The sequence below is a fragment of the Aquarana catesbeiana genome, linkage group LG04, assembly GCF_042186555.1.
Source record: "Aquarana catesbeiana isolate 2022-GZ linkage group LG04, ASM4218655v1, whole genome shotgun sequence".
NCBI classification, from domain to species: Eukaryota; Metazoa; Chordata; class Amphibia; order Anura; family Ranidae; genus Aquarana; species Aquarana catesbeiana.
Genome location: NC_133327.1, coordinates 492,906,852 through 492,930,237, shown reverse-complemented (window position 1 = coordinate 492,930,237; position 23,386 = coordinate 492,906,852). Strand labels below are relative to the sequence as shown.

General features: G+C 43.0%; 1 protein-coding gene across 1 annotated transcript in view; it reads right to left on the bottom strand.

Moving 5' to 3' along the window:
- HNRNPLL (heterogeneous nuclear ribonucleoprotein L like) overlaps positions 1-23,386 on the bottom strand; it is a 129,320-nt gene that overhangs the window by 37,730 nt on the left and 68,204 nt on the right. Inside the window, exons 8-9 of the mRNA XM_073627687.1 lie at positions 15,053-15,267; positions 10,659-10,780 (exon numbers count right to left, since the gene is read on the bottom strand). Of these exons, the coding sequence (XP_073483788.1) occupies positions 10,659-10,780; positions 15,053-15,267 (337 nt within the window). The remainder of the gene's footprint in view (positions 1-10,658; positions 10,781-15,052; positions 15,268-23,386) is intronic.

Genomic DNA, 23,386 nt, shown 5'->3' with positions numbered 1-23,386 from the left:
GTTGAGTCCAACAGGTAACCTAAAAAGATTACCTTTTGCGAAGGAGTCAGATTGGACTTCTCCAGATTTAAGAGCCAACCTAGACCCTCTAAGATGTTCCTTGTCAACTGCAGGTCCTGCGACAGTTGTTCCGCGGAAGGGGCAAAAAGTAGTAGATCGTCTAAATAAGCGATCACTGAAATGCCCCTGATCCGTAGGAAAGCCAAGACTTCTACCATGACTTTGGTGAAGATGCGGGGGGAAGAGGATAGCCCGAAGGGAAGGGCCCTGAACTGCCAGTGAAAGGTCCCCTCTCTGGTATTTATTGCCAGCCTGAGGAACCTTTGACACTGATCTGCAATGGGAATGTGCAGGTAGGCATCCCTCAAGTCTATCGATGCCATAAAGCAGTTTGGAGGAAGAAGTGTCTTTACCGAATAGATTGAGTCCATTCGGAACCTCCTGTAGGTGAGAGAGACGTTCAGAGGCTTCAGGTTCAGGATGAGCCTGAACTTCCCCGAGGGTTTGCGCACCACAAAAATGTGGGAGTAAAAGCCTCTGCCCGTCTCTCCTTCTGGCACTCGAACTACCACCTCCTGTTCCTCCAACTCCTGGAGGGAGGAAAGGAGAGCCGCTGACCTCTCTGCACATTTCGGAAGCGTGGTTACGAGGAGTCTGCATGGTGGAGGTTCTGCAAACTCCAACCTGTACCCTCTTCTTATGACTTCCAAAATAAAATTGTTGGAGGTGATCATCTCCCACTGTGGAAGGAAGGCCCCCAGTCTTCCTCCCACCGTTATTCTGTCACTTTGTCTTTTTGGGCTGTTCAGGAGGGCGAAAAATAGCCCCCCCCACGCCCCTTCCCTTTTTGTCCCCACCCCTTTTTCTGTTGATCAGATTTTGGGGGTCCAACTTCTTCCACGGCCGAGACTTTCTTTTAGTCTCTGCCGGTTTTCTTTTAAAAGGAAATGCCTTTTTTCTGTCAGCCGTTCTATCCAATACAGCTTCCAGACCTGGCCCGAAAAGCAAGTCCCCCGTGAGAGGAATGCCGCAGAGTTTAACCTTGGATGCGGTATCTCCCTGCCATGTTTTAAGCCATAGGGCTCTTCTTGCCGAATTGGACAATGCGGCTGATCTTGCAGACATACGCACCGATTCAGCTGACGCATCTGCCAGGTAAGCTATTCCTTTAAGGAGCATGGGAAAAGACGAAAGGATTGTTTCCTTAGGCGTACCCGCCTCTATATGCGCCTTAATTTGCGTTAGCCAATACTCCATGTTTCGTGCCACCACCGTGGACGCCATGGCAGGTTTGAGGTTCCCTATGGAAGAGTCCCAGGATTTTTTCAGGAGGGAATCTATCCTTTTATCCATGGGATCTGGGAGTGCCCCCATGTCCTCAAAGGCCAAGTCAGTGTGTCTGGAGACCTGCGAAAAGGCTGCGTCTAGCTTAGGCGATTTGTTCCATACCAGCGCCTCCTCTTCTGCAAAGGGGAACCTACGCTTAAGTGCCTTTGAAAGGAAAGGCTTCCTTTCGGGGTCTTGCCACTCCTTTTTGATGGCGTCGACTAAGACCTCATGGACCGGGAACACCTTCCTTTTATGTTCCCCTAGTCCCTTGTACATCTGGTCATGGAGTGAAAGTTTTTTCCTTTCCTCCTGGATTCCTAGGGTGGTATGAATGGCTCCTAGGAGCTCCTCCACCTCCTCCAGGGAAAGCTTGTAGCGAGAGGATCTTGTGGATTCCCCTTCCACCTCCTCTCCCTCTGATTCCCCCTGGGGATCTGAGAACCCGCTATCAGGCTCTTCCTCAACCTCGAATCTGGCACCTCCTGGATTCTCTCCACTTCCCGAGGGAGCATCCATTAAGGATTGAGGAACACTCTGCTGTGCTGGTGGAGAAACAACCTGCGGCTGTGGCAACTGAAGACTGGCAAATAATGTTTTAAAAGTCTGCACCGTATTGGAAAGTTCTTTCACGGATGCTGCTAAATCTGAAGACTGTTCTCCAGATTGCTCCCTTACTAGCCCCTCTATACAATCCCTGCAGAGGGGTTTAGACCAAGATTCCCCCATTGTGATTTTACATGAGGGGCATTTCTTCTTGGCACTGTGGGGCGACTTGCTTTTCTCTGTAGCTTTGCCCTGGAAAACAAGTTAAAAGTAGGGAGCAATCAGCAAACTTTCACCAGCACTACCACGGAGGGCCACCAGGGGTGCACTTCCCGGGACCAACCATCACCAGGGACCCAGTCACAACCCTTTCCCCCCCTTCACCACCAGGGGGAGTTCTACACCTGTGGAGCTTTACAGGAAGCGGTAAGGGAACACCACCCCAGGGTTCCTCTTACCTTAGAGTGGCTGGTGCAGGATTCTCCTGGAGCGGTTCTTGAAGCCTCTGCTTCCGACATCTCCTTAGAGTGCAGTGGTGATCCAAGCCCCTGTGTGCTGTCCCCACAGCAGGTCAGAGGCAGCACCAGCCGAACGCGCGGTCCGTTTTCAACACCGCGACCGGAACCGGAAGTCACGGGTCAGACGGAAACACCGACCTCCGCCGGAAATGACGTCACCCGTCCTCCGACCCAGCGCTCAGAGCTCCCACGCTGGCTGCAAGTGCAGGGCGGTCTTCTGTGCCTCCGCCTATGCCACTGCTAGGCAAGAAAGAAAACGGACCCCCCCAGCTTACAACTTCACTAAGAGAAGCTGGGGGAGCGTGATGTGCAGTCTTCTAAAAGGTACTCAGCCACCCTAGCCCCTTAGACTGCAGCTTTCTTAGAAAAAATGAGCAGGAGAGAGCCAGAGAGAGAGCGCCCCCTTTGGTCAGCCTGCAATTAGCCTCAGCCTCCCTAGCTGTGCGGCCCTGGTTCCTTGCGATGTCTCCCCACCGGAGGAAACACCAGAACTGAGGGGCCGGGGGAGAGCGGTGAGGTTTAAAGCTTTAAGTTGAAGGCGGTGTTTCCTCAGAAGGGGAGGAGCCAAGGTCTCTCTATGGTGCTGTCCTGAAAGACGGAAATGGGAAAAAAAACTAAATTCTTCAAATATATTAATAGTAAAAAGGTCAGGACTGAGCACGTAGGCCCTTTACAAAATAATCTTGAGTGGGTGACTGGGGACAAAGAGAAGGCCAATTTATTAAATACTTTCTTCAGCTGTGTATGCAAAGGAGCATGGGGGAGCTCATGTCCATAATGGGGGTGGTAGTGACACAGCCCCAAATGATCCACAATAGCGCAAAAGTGATATGGTCCGGAAATATTTAGACAATAATGGTGGATAAAGCACCTGGACCAGATGGCATTCACCTACGGATCTTAAAAGAACTGAGCACTGTCACTTCAAAGCCATCGTTTCTAATATTTAGGAACTTGCTATTTACTGGAATGGTACCACTAGATTGGCGTAGGGCCAATGTGGTGCCCATGTTTAAAAAAGGATCAAAGTCTTCACCAAGTAACTATAGACCTGTTAGTTTAACTTCTATAGTCGGGAAGATACTGGAGAGTTTAATAAAAGACCACAGACGAGTTCTTACTGGAAAAAAATATTTTAAGCAACAGACAGCATGGATTCATGAATAACAGGAGTTAAGAAACAAACCTGATTTCTTTTTATGAGGAGGTAAGTAAAACCTTGGACAGAGGGGTGGCGGTGGACGTAGTATACTTGGATTTTGGAAAAGCGTTGGACACAGTTCCCCACACATGGCTAATGTGTAATGTAAAGTCTACAGGCTTGAAAAGATCAATTTGTAAATGGATAGAAAACTGGCTAAAAGACAGAATTGAGAGTAGTGGTTAATGATTCTTACTCTGGATGGTCTAAGGCAGGCATGTCCAAAGTCCGGCCCGTGGGCCAATCGTGGCCCACATTCCGGTTTTGAACGGCCTGCCTGGTTATCTGGACATATATATATATCTTTTGTGGCCCCCAACGATCTCCCAGCACCAGGGCCACAAAAGATATATCTGCTGGCTGCCTTGGAGGGGACAGGGAGGAAGCGGGACAAGCGCCGTACATACAGGAGTATTTCTTGTTTACACGGCAGCCTCTGTAATAGGAAGTCCCGTCTCCACGGCTGCCATTGGATGACTGGTCTGTCCATCTAAGGAGGCGGGACTTTCTATTAAAGAGGCCACCGAGAAAACAGGAGTTTTACCTGCATGTAATCTTTTGGCGCTCGTCCCGCCACTTCCTGTTCCCTCCAAGGCTGCAGATGGATGGGCATCAATCAGGCTGCACTGATGGCAATGGTGGGTGCTGCATTCCTGGCAATCGGGGTGCTGCATTGATGCAAATGGTGGGTGCAGCATTCAGGCACTTGTGAGGCTGCAGATGGGCACTGACCCTTATTTTGCTTCACGGTTCTTTATTTAAAATTTACTTTTTTCCTGAAACTTCCCTCTTAAAGTGAAGGTGTGTGTTATACACCAATAAATACGGTATATCCAAATAACACGCCCAAGTTCATCTCTTTACTCACACACAGCCACAAAGGCAAGAGAATTCTTGTTGGGCAGTGTATTAGTGCTCGAACAAACACACTTAGAGCAAATTTTAATGGTTCAAAGAATGTCAGGCAAAATGGTCGGCCCTCACGAGACAGAGACAGAGACAGAGAGAGAAAATTTTGCCCCTGTATATGCAGTTCAGTTTTGAGCACCAGTTGTCAAAAAGAATATCGGGGGAACTGGAAAAAGTGCAGAGAAGGGCAACCAAACTGATAAGAGGCATGGAGGAGCTCAGCTATGAGGAAAGATTAGAGAAACTGAATCTATTTCCTCTTGAGAAAAGGAGGTTAAAGGGGGATATGATCAACATGTACAAATACATAAGTGGTCCATATAGTGAACTTGGTGCTGAGTTATTCACTCTAGGGTCATCACAGAGGACAAGGAGGCACTCTTTACGTCTAGATTAAAAAAGATTTCATCTCCAAATATGGAAAGGTTTCTTTACAGTAAGAGCTGTGAAAATGTGGAATAGACTCCCTCCAGAGGTGGTTCTGGCCAGCTCAGTAGCTTGCTTTAAAAAAGGCCTGGATTTTTTCCTCAATGTACATAATATAACTGGGTACTAACATTGATAGGTAAAGTTGATCCAGGGAAAATCAGATTGCCTCTCGGAATATAAGGAAGGAATTATTTCCCCTGCTGTAGCAAATTGGATCATGCTTTGCTGGGGTTTATCACATTCCTCTAGATCAACTGTGAGTGAAGGATTATGTATATGGGATTGTATGATTTATTTATTTTTTGGTTGAACTAGATGGACTTCTGTCTTTTTTCAACCTCACAAACTATGTAACTACGTCCATCTGCACAAGCCCAAAGTATGTTAACACAGGTTCTCCCTCATATTTATAATTGACATATGGTTACATACTGTATGTTTTTCAACAGTGGATTTATTGAACAAAAAAAAAAATTAAAAAATGCATTCATGTGTCGCATCAGCAAAACAAGATGCACTGGCCCAAAGCATTTACTATGCACATGGAAATACAAACATCAGGTACAGCATACACACTGCAAGTGCACCAACAAAAAAGTGTTTCTAAAGCAGTGTTTGCTTTAGAGATTAAATATAAGCCAAGTGGCAGCATATCGAAAATAAAAATGTGAATTTCTATAATTCATTTAAGGCCATTTGCCTATTACCTATTTTGCATGTAAAATTCTTGCTGGAAGAGAAGTATGCACCAATATCACTAAAAATTACTGTAAAACCCATAAAAGTAAAAAAATAGCTGATGCTGTTTGGAGAGTACCATACACAGTGTATATACATGAAGTACAAGCTTTGGACACAATAAGCAAGATTTCTTTGCTGCTGCAAAATTATCACTAGAGATCATTACAATAAGCTCTTAACCGGTTCCCGACCGGCGCACGCCGATGTACGTCGGCAGAATGGCACGGCTGGGCAAATGGGCGTACCTGTACGTCCATTTGAATTCCCCCCCGTGCCATTGCGTGCGCGCGCCGGCCGGGAGCTCCGTGAGTCGGGTCGCGGGTCCCGCGGACTCGATCGCCTCACGGAGCGGATGAACGGGGAGATGCCGTTGTAAACAGCATCTCCCCGTTCTGCCTAGTGACAAGTGTCACTCGATCTCTGCTCCCTGTCATCGGAGCAGAGATCAGTGACGTCACACATACAGCCCATCCCCCTACAGTTAGTAATCACTCCCTAGGACACACTTAACCCCTCCCCGCCCCCTAGTGGTTAACCCCTTCACTGCCAGTGCCATTTACACAGTAATCAGTGCATTTTTAATTGCACTGATCGCTGTATAAATGACAATGGTCCCAAAAATGTGTCAAAAATGTCCGCCATAACGTCGCAGTCACAATAAAAATTGCTGATCGCCACAATTACTAGTAAAAAAAAAAAAATTATTAATAAAAATGCCATAAAACTATCCCCTATTTAGTAAACGCTATAACATTTGCGCAAACCAATTATTAAACGCTTACTGCGATTTTTTTTTTACCAAAAATATGTAGAAGAATACGATCGGCCTAAACTGAGGAAAAAAAATGTTTTTTTATATATTTTTGGGGGATATTTTATTATAGCAAAATGTAAAAAATAATGCGTTTTTTTCAAAATTGTCGCTCGTATTTTGTTTATAGCGCAAAAAATAAAAACCGCAGAGGTGATCAAATACCACCAAAAGAAAGCTCTATTTGTGGGAAAAAAAGGACGTCAATTTTGTTTGGAAGCCACGTCGCACGACCGCGCAATTGTCAGTTAAAGCGACGCAGTGCCGAATCGCAAAAAACGCTCTGGTCAGGAAGGGGGTAAAATCTTCCGGGGCTGAAGTAGTTAAAGCCTGCTGTATTGATAAAAATTTGCTACCTTACTTGCTCTGAGCAAACACAAAAGGGTATTTTTAGAGCTGCTCCTTTGTTTGGCACGTGTTTTTAAAACCTTATTGAGCAACTGTGAAGCAGGCCACATTTTAAAGTTTTTATTAAAGTTTGAATAGTTCATTTGGACCAAGCTGGACCAAATGAACTATTTACTTAGCTAACAGATGCAGTGTTTGGGAGCACCATAAAAAAACTGCACTATGTAGCCTTAACTGCATACAATATACAGTGCTGTGTTCCAGCAGCATAACAAGACCTTCCTTCCCACTCTTGTTTTGTATCACAGGGAGCTTTATATTTTATGAATGAATACAAATCTTCCTCTGACTGGCTGAGGCGGAGAGGCAGATGGATGACATCATGATCTCCAATTCAGCCAGAGGAAGCTACATATTCATTAATAGAATACAAAGTTCTCTGTTAATGGCCGAGGAGTGTTCAGCTCGACTCAATTTTGTTCCAAGAGCAGGACGGAAAGGTCTCATCTCGTTGCCAGAACACAACATTGTTTGGACCACTAAAACCTGGAAATCAGCTTTAAATTTTTGTGCATTTTTTCAGAGACATATAAAAGGCAAAAAGCAACATTATTTTGATGTGAAAGCACTCTGTAAACAGTTACAATGAATGCACTGCATAGGAGTGTAGGCTTTAGTAAATACCGTGTTTATTGGCGTACAACACACACTTATTGCCCCTGAAAATCAGGGGAAAATCGTGGGTGCATGTTATACGCCGATCCCTGCGGTCTCTGAGGGAAGAGGAGCGAGTGCCGCTGAATTATATAGAGCCGCGATCTCTTGCGTACCCGGCGTCCGTCATGCACAGCCACGCCCCCTGGCCCCGCATTGGGCCACTGTTCTGTCTATCATATGAGCAGGACCAGAAGGCGTGACTGTGAGTGACAGAGTGCCGGGTACACAGGACACAATAAGCATAATCGCGGCTCTGTGTAATTCAGTGGTGCACGCTCCTCTTCCCTCGGAGACAGTAGGGATAATCCAACACTGTGTAATCCAACACTGGCGAGGCTGCAATGATGGGAAAGTTGAAGCTGCAGACTGGCACTGAGCAGGCTGCATTTTTGGGCAATTTATTGGCTGCAGATGGCCACTGAGCAGGCTGCATTTTTGGGCAATTTAGTGGCTGCAGATCGGCACTGGTGAGGCTGCATAGATGAACTGTGATGCTAATTTTGCTTTAAAAGTTCTTTATTTAAAATGTAAGTTTTTTTTCCTGAAACTTCCGATTTAAAATGAAGGTGTGTGTTATACGCCTGTGCCTGTTATACGCCGATAAATATGGTAAGTTAAATCATCTGTAAAATGTACAAAACCAATGGCAGGAATACACGATCGGAAATTTTCGCCCGATTTTCTTTTCTGCGACCGATCGGCTGATTTTCTACTCGATGCCCAACAAGTAATACCTGATATCGATATTGTGAGGATATTGTCGGATGGAAGTAGGACCGAAGTAGCACCAATGTAGGACTGATGTCGCAGGGCAAAGTAGGATGACAGTAGTACAACAGTCGCGTCGTACCAGTGTGAACCCAGCCTGAATCCCTCCACCAAGAAGGGCAATCCTCTTCGATTGGCTGCCAAGTGACCTCACCTGTCATAGGCTTTAAATAGCTGGGAAGTCTCTGTAATGTGCAAGCGCTGTGTGTTTGCGAAGGCATTCCCTTCTTAGTTTAGTTCTTTCAGTACTGCCTGAAATGATTGACCGTGACTCCTGTCATGTCCTGTCATGCTATCAAAAGCACATTGCATACAGAAGAAGATCTTATGCAGTGAGTGATTCACTTACCCAGCTGCTGAAGTGAGCGTGTGACAGATGAGGTTACCAAGGCACAGCTGGGGACCACTCTCTCCATAGGACACAGCGTACTGATACAATTTCAACATTGGGACTCCAGCTAGGAGCCGCTGTCAGTCATTTCAGCCAGGAAAACACAGGGGCATGCTGTGTCAGGAATGTAGTTGTTTTTTTAAACCTAAATCGATGGGTTTAGTTCCGCTTTAAGCTGGCCGTGTATGAACTGAAGGGGGTGGTGCAGCTTTTTTCTTTTACATTTCTGTCTATTTGTGCAATCGGCAGGCAGTATCCTTCCTGTACATTTGGGGCTGGGAGGGAGGCGTGGCTATAAAGTTGATCACAAGAGGTAGAGGCACACTGTGCGTAGGCACAGCATCCTGTAACTCCAAGCCCAGATACATAAACTGACCATACCAGCATGAGTCTACTTCCCTGCTTTGCATGGTCAGATTAAGAGAAAGAAAATGAACTGGTAAGATCAGCAGATATTTTATAGGAAAAGAAGAAGAAAAAAAAAGTAATAACAGGTTAGCATCATCTGTATAATTCACAAACACATATGTATGTTATTGATTTTTGGGGTAGCACACAATTTAAGGGACTGCACTAGCTGGGTACACAGATTTCTGCAAGGCTGCAACACCAGCGAGCCAAAGTAATGCCCAACGATCAGAATGCAATGACACTGCCTTAAATAGAAAAAGTGACAGTGTCAGTACAAACTAAATATTCACAAGAGAGTTTAGGTTAGAGAATTATGTAAATTCATGTTGCACAGCAATTCAAAAGCTGCTTGTAATATGGGTAGATACTTTTACTACATTGTGACATTTATTTCAGAAAGTGCAATGTGTAAAATTTAAAGTGGTAGTAAACTCTCCATTTTTATTTTTACCTACAGGGAAGCTTTTAATAAAGCTTCCCTGTTGGTCAAATGAATATCCCCTAAATGTGCACTGTTTAGAAGATATTCTAGTGAGCAGCAGCCGGTGACGTCCCTGGCGCATACACTCTGAAGGAACGGCATGTCCGTGCCGTTTCTGCAGAGCTCTGTGCCACGGCTGTAACTCCCACGCGCATGTGTGGGAGTGACATCATCGCTGTTCAGCCATTCAAGCGGCCGCAGCCTGTGAACCCATGAGGAATACCAGGTGAAGAGGGAAGCCTCTGCAGCAGTGACAGTGCGCCACTGGAGGGCTTCATTTCAAGGTAAGTCTTTCATAATGTGCCAATATGCAGTGCATACTAGTAGGGCTGGGAGATTTTTTTTTTTTTTTTTAGAAAAACACTGCGATTTTCTTAAAAAAAACTTGATTCACGATTTGAATTTTTTTTTTTTTGGACACCGCGCCGGTCCTGAGGAGGTGCGGGCAGGAGTTTTTAGGCTAGGCCGCGGCTTTGGCCTAGTCATCCGTCACGACTAGGCCGAAGCCACGGCCTCGCCTAAAAACTCCTGCCCGCAGCTCCTCAGAACCGGCGCAGTGAAAAAAAATCTAAAAAAAAAAAAAAAAAATCGATTTGCTTACATTTTGAATCGATTTGACCTCCCAACTTGATTCAAGATTTAAATCGATTTTTTCCCCAGCCCTACATACTAGCACATTATGCCTTTACTTGCAGGGAGAGTTTCCCCACCCCCCCCTCCCTGAACGCTTTGCTACACTCGAAGGATTTGCTGAGGAGAATGAACTCCCATGCATCCATCGAAGAGACATCAGCTCAGCCCAGCCAATCAAAATGACCGAAGATCCTGAAGAACCTGAATAAAGGAAGACTAGCCAAAAGATGTCAGTGGCTGGCTGATAGCTTCTGGACACTGCATAGCTGGAGTGGAGGCGAGTGTAGTTCTGTTTTAATATTAGACACGTGTGAACCAAATATCACACTTTCTTATAAGTGAGAATATATCACAGATGTCTAAAACAGGTGATATGAACCACAAAGCTGAAAAGTACTGCCTTACTTTGTTATAAATAGGGTTCTTACCAAACATTTAGCCTTTTTCCAAAGACTTTCACATTATTTAAATGTGTGACTGCTCTTTCCACAGCATACTCATCACCCATTTCTACAAGAGCTGTGCCTGGAATAGTCTTCATGAACTTTACCTGGGATAAAAAAGGATAGTGACATTTTTAGGCTTTTATTATCTCACCTACAAACAGAATTTAATGGAGATTGTCTACAATGAGAGTACAGACAAGAACACACACGTTTAGTATTGTGAGGAAGGATGCATGGCATTCCTACCATTCTGTTCTGCACCTCCCTCCACCATCATTAAAGGGTCAGGGAAAATCTCGCCAAAGCGGTCATAGAAGGAAATAAAATCCTGACAGAAATTTGACTCTAAATGGTAGTAGTTTCCATTTCATTTATTTATGTCAAATTATATTGTTGCACTGGTTTACCAAACGCAAATTGTCAAAAAATACCAAAACTATTTAAGTGCACACAAGTGCAACATATTACTTTTTTTTTTTTTTTTTTATATTTTAGTAAAAAAAAAAAAAAAAAATAGAAAACACAAAGAAATGGCTCAAAAAGAAGAACTAGAGGGTTATGCACTAGCTTAGTCAAAGCCCTTATTTGAATGCCCTTGAAATGTTGTGAGGAAGATACAAACATTTGAGGCTAATTTTTACCACATTGCATCTTTTGATGGGGTTAATAGAAACCGGTACTGTAGTCGGTTTGTCAGATTTACTCACACTACTGGCTAAACCCCCCCCCCAGCAACCAATGTATGATGGTGATAGTAAAAGGGTTAAAGCATATTGTACAAGTACTGTAGCATATACAGTAGCTCACAAAAGGGAGTACGCTCCTCGCATTTTTGATGTGATATTATTTTTAAGTGACGACAAGAAATGACACTTTGCTACAATGTAAAGTAGTGAGTGTACAGCTTATATAACAGTGCAAGTTTGCTGTCCCCTCAAAATAACTCACACAGCCATTAATGTCTAAACTGCTGGCAACAAGAGTGACTACACCCCTAAGTGAAAATGTCCAAATTGGGCCCAAATAGCCATTTTCCCTCCCCGGTTTCATGTGACTCGTTAGGTCTCAGGTGTGAATGGGGAGCAGGTGTGTTAAATTTGGTGTTATCGCTCTCACTCTCTCATACTGGTCACTGGAAGTTCAACATGGCACCTCATGGCAAAAGAACTCTCTGAGGATCTGAAAAAAAGAATTGTTACTCTACATAAAGAGGGCCTAGGCTATAAAAAGATTGCCAAGACCCTGAAACTGAGCTGTAGCACGGTGGCCAAGACCATACAGCAGTTTAACAGGACAGGTTCCACTCAGAACCGGCCTCGCCATAGTCGGCCAAAGAGTGCATGTGCTCAGCGTCATATCCAGAGGTTATCTTTGGGAAATAGACGCATGAGTGCTGCCAGCATTGCTGCAGAGATTGAAGGGGTGGGGGAGGTCAGCCTGTCAGTGCTCAGACCATACGCAGCACACTGCATCAAATTGGTCTGCATGACTGTCATCCCAGAAGGAAGCCTCTCCTAACGATGATGCACAAGAGAGCCTGAAAACAGTTTGCTGAAGACAATCAGATAAGGACATGAATTACTGGAACCACATCTTGTGGTCTAATGAGACCAAGATAAATTTATTTGGTTCAGATGGTGTCAAGCGTGTGTGGGGGTAACCAGGTGAGGAGTACAAAGACAAGTGTGTGTTGCCTACAGTCAAGCATGGTGGTGGGAGTGTCATGGTCTGGAGCTGCATGAGTGCTGCCGGCACTGAGGAGCTACAGTTCATTGAGGGAACCATAAATGCCAACATGTACTGTGACATACTGAAACAGAGCATGATCCCCTCCCTTCAGAGACTGGGTCGCAGGGCAGTATTACAACATGATAACGACCCCAAACACACCTCCAAGATGACCACTGCCTTGCTAAAGAAGCTGAGGATAAAGGTGATTGACTGGCCTAGCATGTCTTAAGACCTAAACCTTATTGAGCATCCTCAAATGGAAGGTGGAGGAGCGCAAGGTTTCTAAAAATCCACCAGCTCCGTGATGTTGTCATGGAGGAGAGGAAGAGGACTCCAATAGCAACCTGTGAAGCTCTGGTGAACTCCATGCCCAAGAGGGTTAAGGCAGTGCTGGAAAATAATAGTGGCCACACAAAATATTGACACTTTGGACCCAATTTGGACATTTTCACTTAGGGGTGTACTCACTTTTGTTGCCAGCGGTTTAGACATTAATGGCTGTGTGTTGAGTTATTTTGAGGGGACAGCAAATGTACACTGTTATACAAGCTGTACACTCACTACTTTACACTGTAGCAAAGTGTAATTTCTTTAGTGTTGTCACATGAAAAGATATAATAAAATATGTTCAAAAATGGGAGGGGTGTACATACTTTTGTGAGATACTGTATGCGCCCTGTATACAGTAAGTAAGCTCACGTTTTTATTTAACCATGCTCCCTTTTAAGCTTCTTCACGAATTTTGTCCACACCGACCGCTTTTTCACAAGTCTTTCACAAATGTACCAATGCCCCCATTTCTATTTGTTCCACCATTTCCCATGTACATGTATTCTCTCTGTAATCTCTGCCTTATTCCTCACCATATGGGGAACAACATATGATAGAAGATCGGAACTAAATAAAGAGCCGGAATGTGTCCTGGATGGCAGGTATATTTGCCTAGTATTCGAGTTCTGGTCTCTTTAAGGCGGGCAATTTGAAGACATTGCTGAGTACTCAGGGGTTCTCACCCATGCACGGCAAGGAGTTCCAGAGTGATCTGGCTAGAGAGGGGAGGACTGGTTTTTAGTACTCTCTGGATTACCAAGTCCTTATTAGGGACCCAGAATGGGGACCCCTTGTATACAGTGCCTTGCAAAAGTATTCACCCCCCCCTTGGCATTTTTCATGTTTTTTTGCCTCACAACCTGGAATTAACATGGATTGTTTGAGGATTTGCATCATTTAATTTACAGAACACGCCCATAACTTTGAAGATGTTTTTTTTTTTTTTTTTTAATTGTGAAGCAAACGACAAATAGGACAAAATAACAGAAAAAGTCAATGTGCATAACTATTCACCTCCCTAAAGTCAATACTTTGTAGAGCCACCTTTTGCGGCTATCACAGCTCTGAGTCGCTTTGGATAAGTCTCTATGGGCTTGCCACATCTTACCACTGGGATTTTTGCCCATTCCTCCTTGCAAAACTGCTCCAGCTACTTCAAGTTGGATGTTTTGCGCTTGTGAACAGCAATCTTTAAGTCTGACCACAGAGACCATTCCAACACATTTACGTTTCATGTTTCACTGGGATGGTGTTCTTTGGGTGATTTGACGTGTTGGGTTTGCGCCAGACATAGCGTTTTCTCTGATGGCCAAAAAGTTCAATTTTAGTCCCATCAGACCAGAGCACCTTCCTCCATACATTTTGGGAGTCTCTCACATGCCTTTTCGCAAACTCAAAACGTGCCATTTTCTTTTTGCTGAAAGTAATGTCTCTCTTCTGGCCACTCTGCCATAAAGCCCAACTCTATGGAGTGTACGGCTTTTTGCTTTTCTATGTACAGATACTCCAGTCTCTGTTGTGAAACTCTGCAGCTTCTCCAGGGTTACTTTAGGTCTCTGTGCTGCCTCTGTGATTAACGCCCCAACGTCTGGTCGGTGAGTTTTGGTGTGCGTCCATCTCTTGGCAGGTTTGCTGTTGTGCCATGTTCTTTCCATTTGGTTATGATAGATTGGATGGTGCTCCTAGGGATCATCAAAGATTTGGATATTTTTTTATAACCTAATCCTGACTTGCACTTCTCAACAACATTGTCCCCTACTTGTTTGGAGAGTTCCTTGATCTTCATGGCAGTGTTTGGTTAGTGGTGCCTCTTGCTTAGCTGTTGCAGCCTCTGAGGCCTTTTAAAAAGGTGTGTATATGTAATGATATGTATATGTATATGTAATGACAGATCATGTGACACTTAGATTGCACACAGGTGGACATCATTTCACTAAATATGTGACTTCTGAAGATAATTGGCTGCACCAGAGCTTTTTATGGGCTTCATAAGAAAGGGGGTGAATACATACGCACATGCCAATTATCAGTTTTTTATTTCTGAAAAATAGTTTTATGTATATATTTTTCTAATTTTACTTCACCAACTTAGACTATTGTGTTCTGATCCATCACATATAATTCAGATTAAATAAACATTGAACGAAAGGCTGTAATGTAACAAAATAGGTAAAAAGCCAAGGGGGGTGAATACTTTTGCAAGGCACTGTATTTAGTGATTTATTTAGCTTTGTATTTCATCATACATTTTTAGACTGCTTGCATTACATTTTAAAAATACTTGGATGAAATGCCACATGAAAACCATACTATACCTTCTCAACATTCCCATATAGGCAAAAGAGATTGAAAACCTGAGAGCAGTTCATCTTCTCCTGATGAAGACCACTAACCATGGCTACTGAACCAACAGTAGGTCCACCATGAAAGTATGAAGAGGTTTGAGGAAGAGGATAAGCCACTAGTTCTGGAGTATCTCTAGTACCCATCCTATAGCGATTTGGTAGAGGCAACAATGGGCCATGGTTTCCTTCAGATAGAAGTAAAATTTTTGTTAGCAAATAACGGTGTGTATACAGCAACTTTTACATTTAAAATGGTGTAAAAAGACAAAGCTTACAAAAACATAAAAGAGTGAGCGTGGTATCTGATATATTTTATAAGTGCAAGCACGCTATGTAATGTATATGTATAACACAGCTATAATTTCTCCTCCCAACAATGATTTCATCTTTGGCTCCCTTTAAAATAATTCTGGGTCAGCATCAACTTTATGGACCAAGATGTTCATCCATGACATTGTGTAATTCCCAATGCCAAGGCAGTGACCTGTATACATCTCACACAGCTCAAGGCCCTACTGTTGCCACCTCTCAATCTGTAAGCAGCCAATGAAAAAATCTACCACACCTGGCTCAGCTAATTTTGGGAATATCTTTCCCTGCAATAAGCCAGTGTATAAATCCAATCACAGTAGCACACAGATTATCTTCTCTTATATCTTAAATACTACACCAAGGCCGGCCATACACGGTTCGAATCTCGATCCTTTAATGGGCAGGCTGAATGTACCAAGTTGATCGATCAATCAGTGGGAGGGAGGACAGTGGGAGGGAGGACAGACCATATTGGCCCCATAAAGAATGAGGAAGGACATCTGGTTACAAAGGATGGGGAGATGGTGAAGGTATTGAATTTATTCTTCTCCTCAGTCTTCACGAGTGAATCGGGGGGCTTTAGTAACCAAAACTGCAGTGTTTATCCTCATGACACAACACAGGAAGCACCTCCATGATTAACAGAGGACAGAATTAAAATTAGACTTGAGAAACTTAACATTAATAAATCACCGGGACCATATGGCTTGCATCCGAGGGTACTTGGGGAACTCAGTCAAGTGATTGCCAGACCGTTGTTCCTAATTTTTACAGTCTATTGACTGGAATGGTACTAGCTGATTGGAGAAAAGCCAATGTAGCACCAATATTTAAAAAGGGCCCAAAATACATCCCTGGGAATTACAGACCAGGTTAGCCTAACATCAATAGTATGTAAACTCTTGGAGGGGATGATAAGGGACTATATACAAGATTTTAGTAATAAGAACGATATCATTAGCAGTAATCAGCATGGATTCATGAAGAATCGTTCTTGCCAAACCAATCTATTAACCTTTTATGAGGAGGTGAGTTGCCATCTAGATAAAGGAAGGCCCGTAGATGTGGTGTATCTGGATTTTGCAAAAGCATTTGACACAGTTCCCCATAAACGTTTACTGTACAAAATAAGGTCCGTTGGCATGGACCATAGGGTGAGTACTTGGATTGAAAACTGGCTACAAGGGCGAGTTCAGAGGGTGGTGATAAATGGGGAGTACTCAGAATGGTCAGGGGTGGGTAGTGTGGTTCCCCAGGGTTCTGTGCTGGGACCAATCCTATTTAATTTGTTTATAAACGACCTGGAGGATGGGATAAACAGTTCAATCTCTGTATTTGCAGACGATACTAAGCTAAGCAGGGCAATAACTTCTCCGCAGGATGTGGAAACCTTGCAAAAAGACCTGAACAAATTAATGGGGTGGTACATGGCAAATGAGGTTCAATGTAGAAAAATGTAAAATAATGCATTTGGGTGGCAAAAAAATGAATGCAATCTATACACTGGGGGGAGAACCTCTGGGGGAATCTAGGATGGAAAAGGACCTGGGGGTCCTAGTAGATGATAGGCTCAGCAATGGCATGTAATGCCAAGCTGCTGCTAATAAAGCAAACAAAATATTGGCATGCATTAAAAGGGGGATCAACTCCAGAGATAAAACGATAATTCTCCCACTCTACAAGGCTCTGGTCCGGCCGCACCTGGAGTATGCTGTCCAGTTCTGGGCACCAGTCCTCAGGAAGGATGTACTGGAAATGGAGCGAGTACAAAGAAGGGCAACAAAGCTAATAAAGGGTCTGGAGGATCTTAGTTATGAGGAAAGGTTGCAAGCACTGAACTTATTCTCTCTGGAGAAGAGACGCTTGAGAGGGGATATGATTTCAATTTACAAATACTATACTGGTGACCCCACAATAGGGATAAAACTTTTTCGCAGAAGAGAGTTTAATAAGACTCGTGGCCACTCATTACAATTAGAAGAAAAGAGGTTTAACCTTAAACTACGTAGAGGGTTCTTTACTGTAAGAGCGGCAAGGATGTGGAATTCCCTTCCACAGGCGGTGGTCTCAGCGGGGAGCATTGATAGCTTCAAGAAACTATTAGATAATCACCTGAATGACTGCAACATACAGGGATATACAATGTAATACTGACACATAATCACACACATAGGTTGGACTTGATGGACTTGTGTCTTTTTTCAACCTCACCTACTATGTATGGCACTATGAATGACAGAAGTTCCGCGCTTAGGAAATGAATAAAACGGGACTGCTGCCCCCCTTATAAGTGAAAATCACCGAGGTGAAATCCAAGATACAAAAATGTTCTAAACAGGGGAATTGGCGCTGTCCAACTATGTGTGTATGAGTGGTGATTCTTCCAAAGAATAAAAAACAAAGTGTTGGCTTATAAACAAATGTGTCATAAATATCAAGAAAATATTGATGTGCAAATAGAAATACTCAATTATGAATGAATCACCTGTGAAGTGAAATAGAAAGAAAGTGCAGAGTGCTCTAAAGCGCATATAAAATCGCATATACAAAAAATATATATATTTATATTAAAAAATATATTTCATAGATATCTATATCTTGAAGGTGATCCCTATATCTAAAAATAGCTGGGGAACCAAATCCAAAAATGGTGTAAAAAAAATTATGTTTTTGATGATCCGCATAGACAATTACTGAGACACATACAGAGTGAAAACCTGAAAAGGTTAAAAAGGTTAAAAAATTAAAAGTGTGTAGAAGAACCCCTGTCTGTGTGCAAACCCAGTTACAATAAAGGCAATCAATGCAAAACACTTCAAATGTGTATAAACACAGAAAAAATAAATTAATTAAAACTAAAAAACAATCAATAATTGAATTCTTTGGAAAAGTCTGCAAAAACAGTTCTAGGAGTGTGTCTCACTGGTGAAGGAAAAAAGTAGTCACAGCTTTCAACCGTTGGTGTTCCGACCTTCACTGCACCCCCACTCGTGTGTGCACTTACCGAACTGCCTAACCCCTGCATGGGTAAGAGGCATATGCAGACAGTCCTGCGATGGCGAAAATGGGAAGTGGTCCTCCGTCCCGGGGTGCTATATCCTGCTCCGGCGTGATGTCAATCCCAGTGACAGGTATCCATGTGAAGTGAAAACATAAAACACTTCATAGTGTGAATCCATAAAAAGGTAGGAATTTTATTGAAAATCCATATAAAAAATGATAAAAGTGCAATCCATAAACTGGAGCTAAAAAACGAAGCTAAAAACAATGTGCAGATAACCGGCTCACAGCCGAGGGGCAGCGTGGTGAGGCGTGCGTTCCACCGCCCGACAGCTGAAACCGGAACTGACACAGGCTGGAAGAGAGAGGTGCTGACGTGTGCGTATCACGAGGCCACCCGTACGCGTTTCATCATCAAGACGTCATCTGAGGCCTCAGATGACGTCTTGATGACGAAACGCGTAAGGCGTGGCCTCGTGATACGCACACGTCAGCACCTCTCTCTTCCAGCCTGTGTCAGTTCCGGTTTCAGCTGTCGGGCGGTGGAACGCACGCCTCACCACGCTGCCCCTCGGCTGTGAGCCGGTTATCTGCACATTGTTTTTAGCTTCGTTTTTTAGCTCCAGTTTATGGATTGCACTTTTATCATTTTTTATATGGATTTTCAATAAAATTCCTACCTTTTATGGATTCACACTATGAAGTGTTTTATGTTTTCACTTCACATGGATACCTGTCACTGGGATTGACATCACGCCGGAGCAGGATATAGCACCCCGGGACGGAGGACCACTTCCCATTTTCGCCATCGCAGGACTGTCTGCATATGCCTCTTACCCCTGCAGGGGTTAGGCAGTTCGGTAAGTGCACACACGAGTGGAGGTGCAGTGAAGGTCGGAACACCAACGGTTGAAAGCTGTGACTACTTTTTTCCTTCACCAGTGGGACACACTCCTAGAACTGTTTTTGCAGACTTTTCCAAAGAATTCAATTATTGATTGTTTTTTAGTTTTAATTAATTTATTTTTTCTGTGTTTATACACATTTGAAGTGTTTTGCATTGATTGCCTTTATTGTAACTGGGTTTGCACACAGACAGGGGTTCTTCTACACACTTTTAATTTTTTAACCTTTTTAACCTTTTCAGGTTTTCACTCTGTATGTGTCTCAGTAATTGTCTATGCGGATCATCAAAAACATAATTTTTTTTACACCATTTTTGGATTTGGTTCCCCAGCTATTTTTAGATATAGGGATCACCTTCAAGTTATAGATATCTATGAAATATATTTTTTGTATATGCGATTTTATATGCGCTTTAGAGCACTCTGCACTTTCTTTCTATTTCACTTCACAGGTGATTCATTCATAATTGAGTATTTCTATTTGCACATCAATATTTTCTTGATATTTATGACACATTTGTTTATAAGCCAACACTTTGTTTTTTATTCTTTGGAAGAATCACCACTCATACACACATAGTTGGACAGCGCCAATTCCCCTGTTTAGAACATTTATGTATGGCACTATGTAGTGGGTACAACCAGCCTGGCGGATTTTCTTGCAATTATCGCTAGCGGCTGCTAAAAACATTACTAAAATACATTGCTGTGCTTTTATAAATGTGCAGTCACTTTTGTAAAGCAGAAGTACGGTCATGGTATGGCCATACCTCTTCTTTATAAATTGGCTCCTTAGAGTTGCGTAAACAAAAACCCCACCGGGGGTGCAGTGCTATGTCACCAACTATTGAACTCAATATAAAATCGAAATAGTATGTATAAACAGTCTAACTTAATAATGTATTAAAGTCCAGTACAATTAAGTGCTCAGTTTTTGTACTATTGCCAAATGCCGAATTAGAGACTTATGTAAGAATTCATCCAATAGTTGAGTTGATATTCTCATGTGTGTACCAAAGTACAATCCAAGTGACCCCTAACTTCTCCCGCACTCACCAGATGATATTGACTATTTGTTTTAATGAAAAGCGAGTCAAACAGAGATTTAATTGCACCCAGGGACCGACTTCAACGTTATTTCACATGTACTGGTGCTTGCTCATATCCCACATATAAGATGAAACAATTGATGCCAAGGAAAGAAGAGAAAGCTTGCCATAGTGAAAGATTATGTATTGCATAAAAGTAGTAAAAGCTAAAAGCACTTGCATAAGCATACACAAAGATCATCTGTATCAGTAAGTCCTGCTGTACTTGTATCCAGCATGCGATCCAAAGAGCGGATATGATGTCAGTTTCACATGTTTCATCATCAGCAAAGTTAAATTCAGGACTCTCTCCCGAACCGAAGGTGTGCTTTACTGATGATGAAATATGTATTTAATGTTTCATCATCGGGAAAATTATTTATTTCACTATGGCATCAATTTCTTTCCTCTCCTTGGCATCAATTGTTCCATTGCAGGAGAAGTTGGGAGACTCTTGGATTGTACTTGGGTAGCATGCATGAGAATATCACCTCAACTATTGGATGAATTCTTACACAAGCCACTAATTCTGCATTTGGGAATAGTACAAGCACTGAGCAGTTTTTTGCATTAGACTTTAATGCATTAATAAGTTGGACTGTTTTTACACATTATTTTGATTTTATATTGAGTTCAATTGCTGGTGAAATAGCGATTCACCTCGTGGGTTTTTGGTCTATTTAGTCGTGGCACTTTATGGTAACAGGTGGGTCCACTTATTTATGTAGTTAATCTGTAGTGTAGGTGTGTATTCGTGTTTTTTTCCTTAGAGATCTTTTCATGTAACAACACTGAAGAAATGACACTTTGCTACAATGTAAAGTAGTGAGTGGCCACCGTGCTGCAGCTCAGCTTCAGGGTCTTGGCAATCTTCTTATAGCCATGGCCATCTTTAAGTAGAGCAACAATCCTTTTTTTCAGATCTTCAGAGAGTTCTTTGCCATGAGGTGCCATATTGAACTTCCAGTGACGAGAGAGTGAGAGGGATAACACCACATTTAATACACCTGTTCCCCATTCACACCTGAGACCTTTTAACACTAACGTGTCACATGACATCGGGAAGAAAAAAATGGCTAAATGGGCCCAATTTGGACATTTTCACTTAGGGGTGTACTCACTTTTGTTACCAGCAGTTTAGACATTAATGGCTGTGTGTTGAGTTATTTCGAGGGGACAGCAAATTTACACTGTTATACAAGCTGTACACTCACTACTTTACATTGTAGCAAAGTGTCATTTCTTTCAGTGTCACATCAAAAGACTTTTGTGAGATACTGTGTATATACACACACACACACTCTCCCGTTCCACCACATCCCAAAGGTGCTCTATTGGATTTAGATCTGGTGACTGTTGCGGCCATTGGAGTGCAGTGAACTCATTGTCACGTTCGAGAAACCAGTTTGAGATGATTTGAGCTTTGTGACATGGTGCATTATCCTGCTGGAAGGAGCCATCAGAAGATGGGTACAGTATAGTCATAAAGGGATGAAAATGGTCAGCAACAATACTCAGGTAGGCCATGGCATTTAAACGATACTCAATTGGTACCAAGGGGCCCAAAGTGTGCCAAGAAAATATCCCCTACACCACTACACCACCACCACCAGCCTGAACCATTGATACAAGGCAGGATAAATCCATGCTTTCATGTTTTTTACGCCAAATTCTGACTCTACCATCTGAATGTCACAGCTGAAATAAAGACTCAGACCAGGCAATGTTTTTCCAATTTTGGTGAGCCTGTGCAAATTGTAGCCTTAGTTTTCTGTTCTTAGCAGACAGGAGTGACACCCAGTGTGGTCTTCTGCTGCTGAGGTTCAAGGTATTCTGCATACCTTGGGTGTAAGAAATGGTTATTTGAGTTACTGTTGCCTTTCTATCATCTCAAACCAGTCTGCCCAGTCTTATCGGACATCAACAAGGCATTTTCATCCACACAACCGCCGCTCACTGGATATTTTCTCTTTTTCAGACCATTCTCTGGAAACCCCGGAGTTGGTTGTGTGTGAAAATCCCAGTAGATCAGCAGTTTTTGAAATACTCAGACCAGCCCATCTGGCACCAACAACCATGCCATGTTTAAAGTCACTTAATTGCCCTTTCTTCTCCATTCTGATACTCGGTTTGATCTTAAGCAAGTCATCTTCACCACGTCTAGATGCCTAAATGCATTGAGTTACTGCCATGTGATTGGCTGATTAGCAAGTTGTGTTACCAAGCAATTGAACAGGTGTACCTAATAAAGTGGCCGGTGAGTGTACACACACACACACACACACACACACACACACACACGCTCCATTTGTTACTTCTCTCTCTCTAACAAATTGGTACCAAACTAAGCTTGTTCACCTTATAAATTGTTGCCTGCGCAGGTCAAAGCAAAAGGTTCACTTAACTGCCACTCCTTTGTCCCGCTTAACCACTTCCCTACCAGGCCAATTCTGAAATTTCTCTCCTACATGTAAAAATCATCATTTTTTTGCTAGAAAATTACATAGAACCCCCAAGCATTATATATGTTTTTTTAGCAAAGACCCTAGAGAATACAATGGCGGTTGTTGCAACTTTTTATCTCACACAGTATTTGCGCAGGAATTTTTCGAACGCGTTTTTTTGGGGAAAAAAACAGTTTTTTTTTTTTTTTTTTTTTTTTTTTTAAAACACAAAACAGTAAAGTTAGCCCAATGTTTTTGCATATTGTGAAAGATGAAGTTACGCCGAGTAAATAGATACCCAACATGTCACGCTTCAAAATTGCACACGCTCGTGGAATGGCGCCAATGTTCGGTACTTAAAAATCCCCATAGGCGACGCTTGAAATTTTTTTACTGGTTACGTTTTGAGTTACAGAGGAGATCTAGGGGCAAAATGATTGCTCTCGCTCCAACGTTCCCGGCGATACCTCACATGTATGGTTTGAACACCGTTTTCATATGTGGACGGGACTTACGTATGCGTTCGCTTCTGCGTGCGAGCACACGGGGACAGCG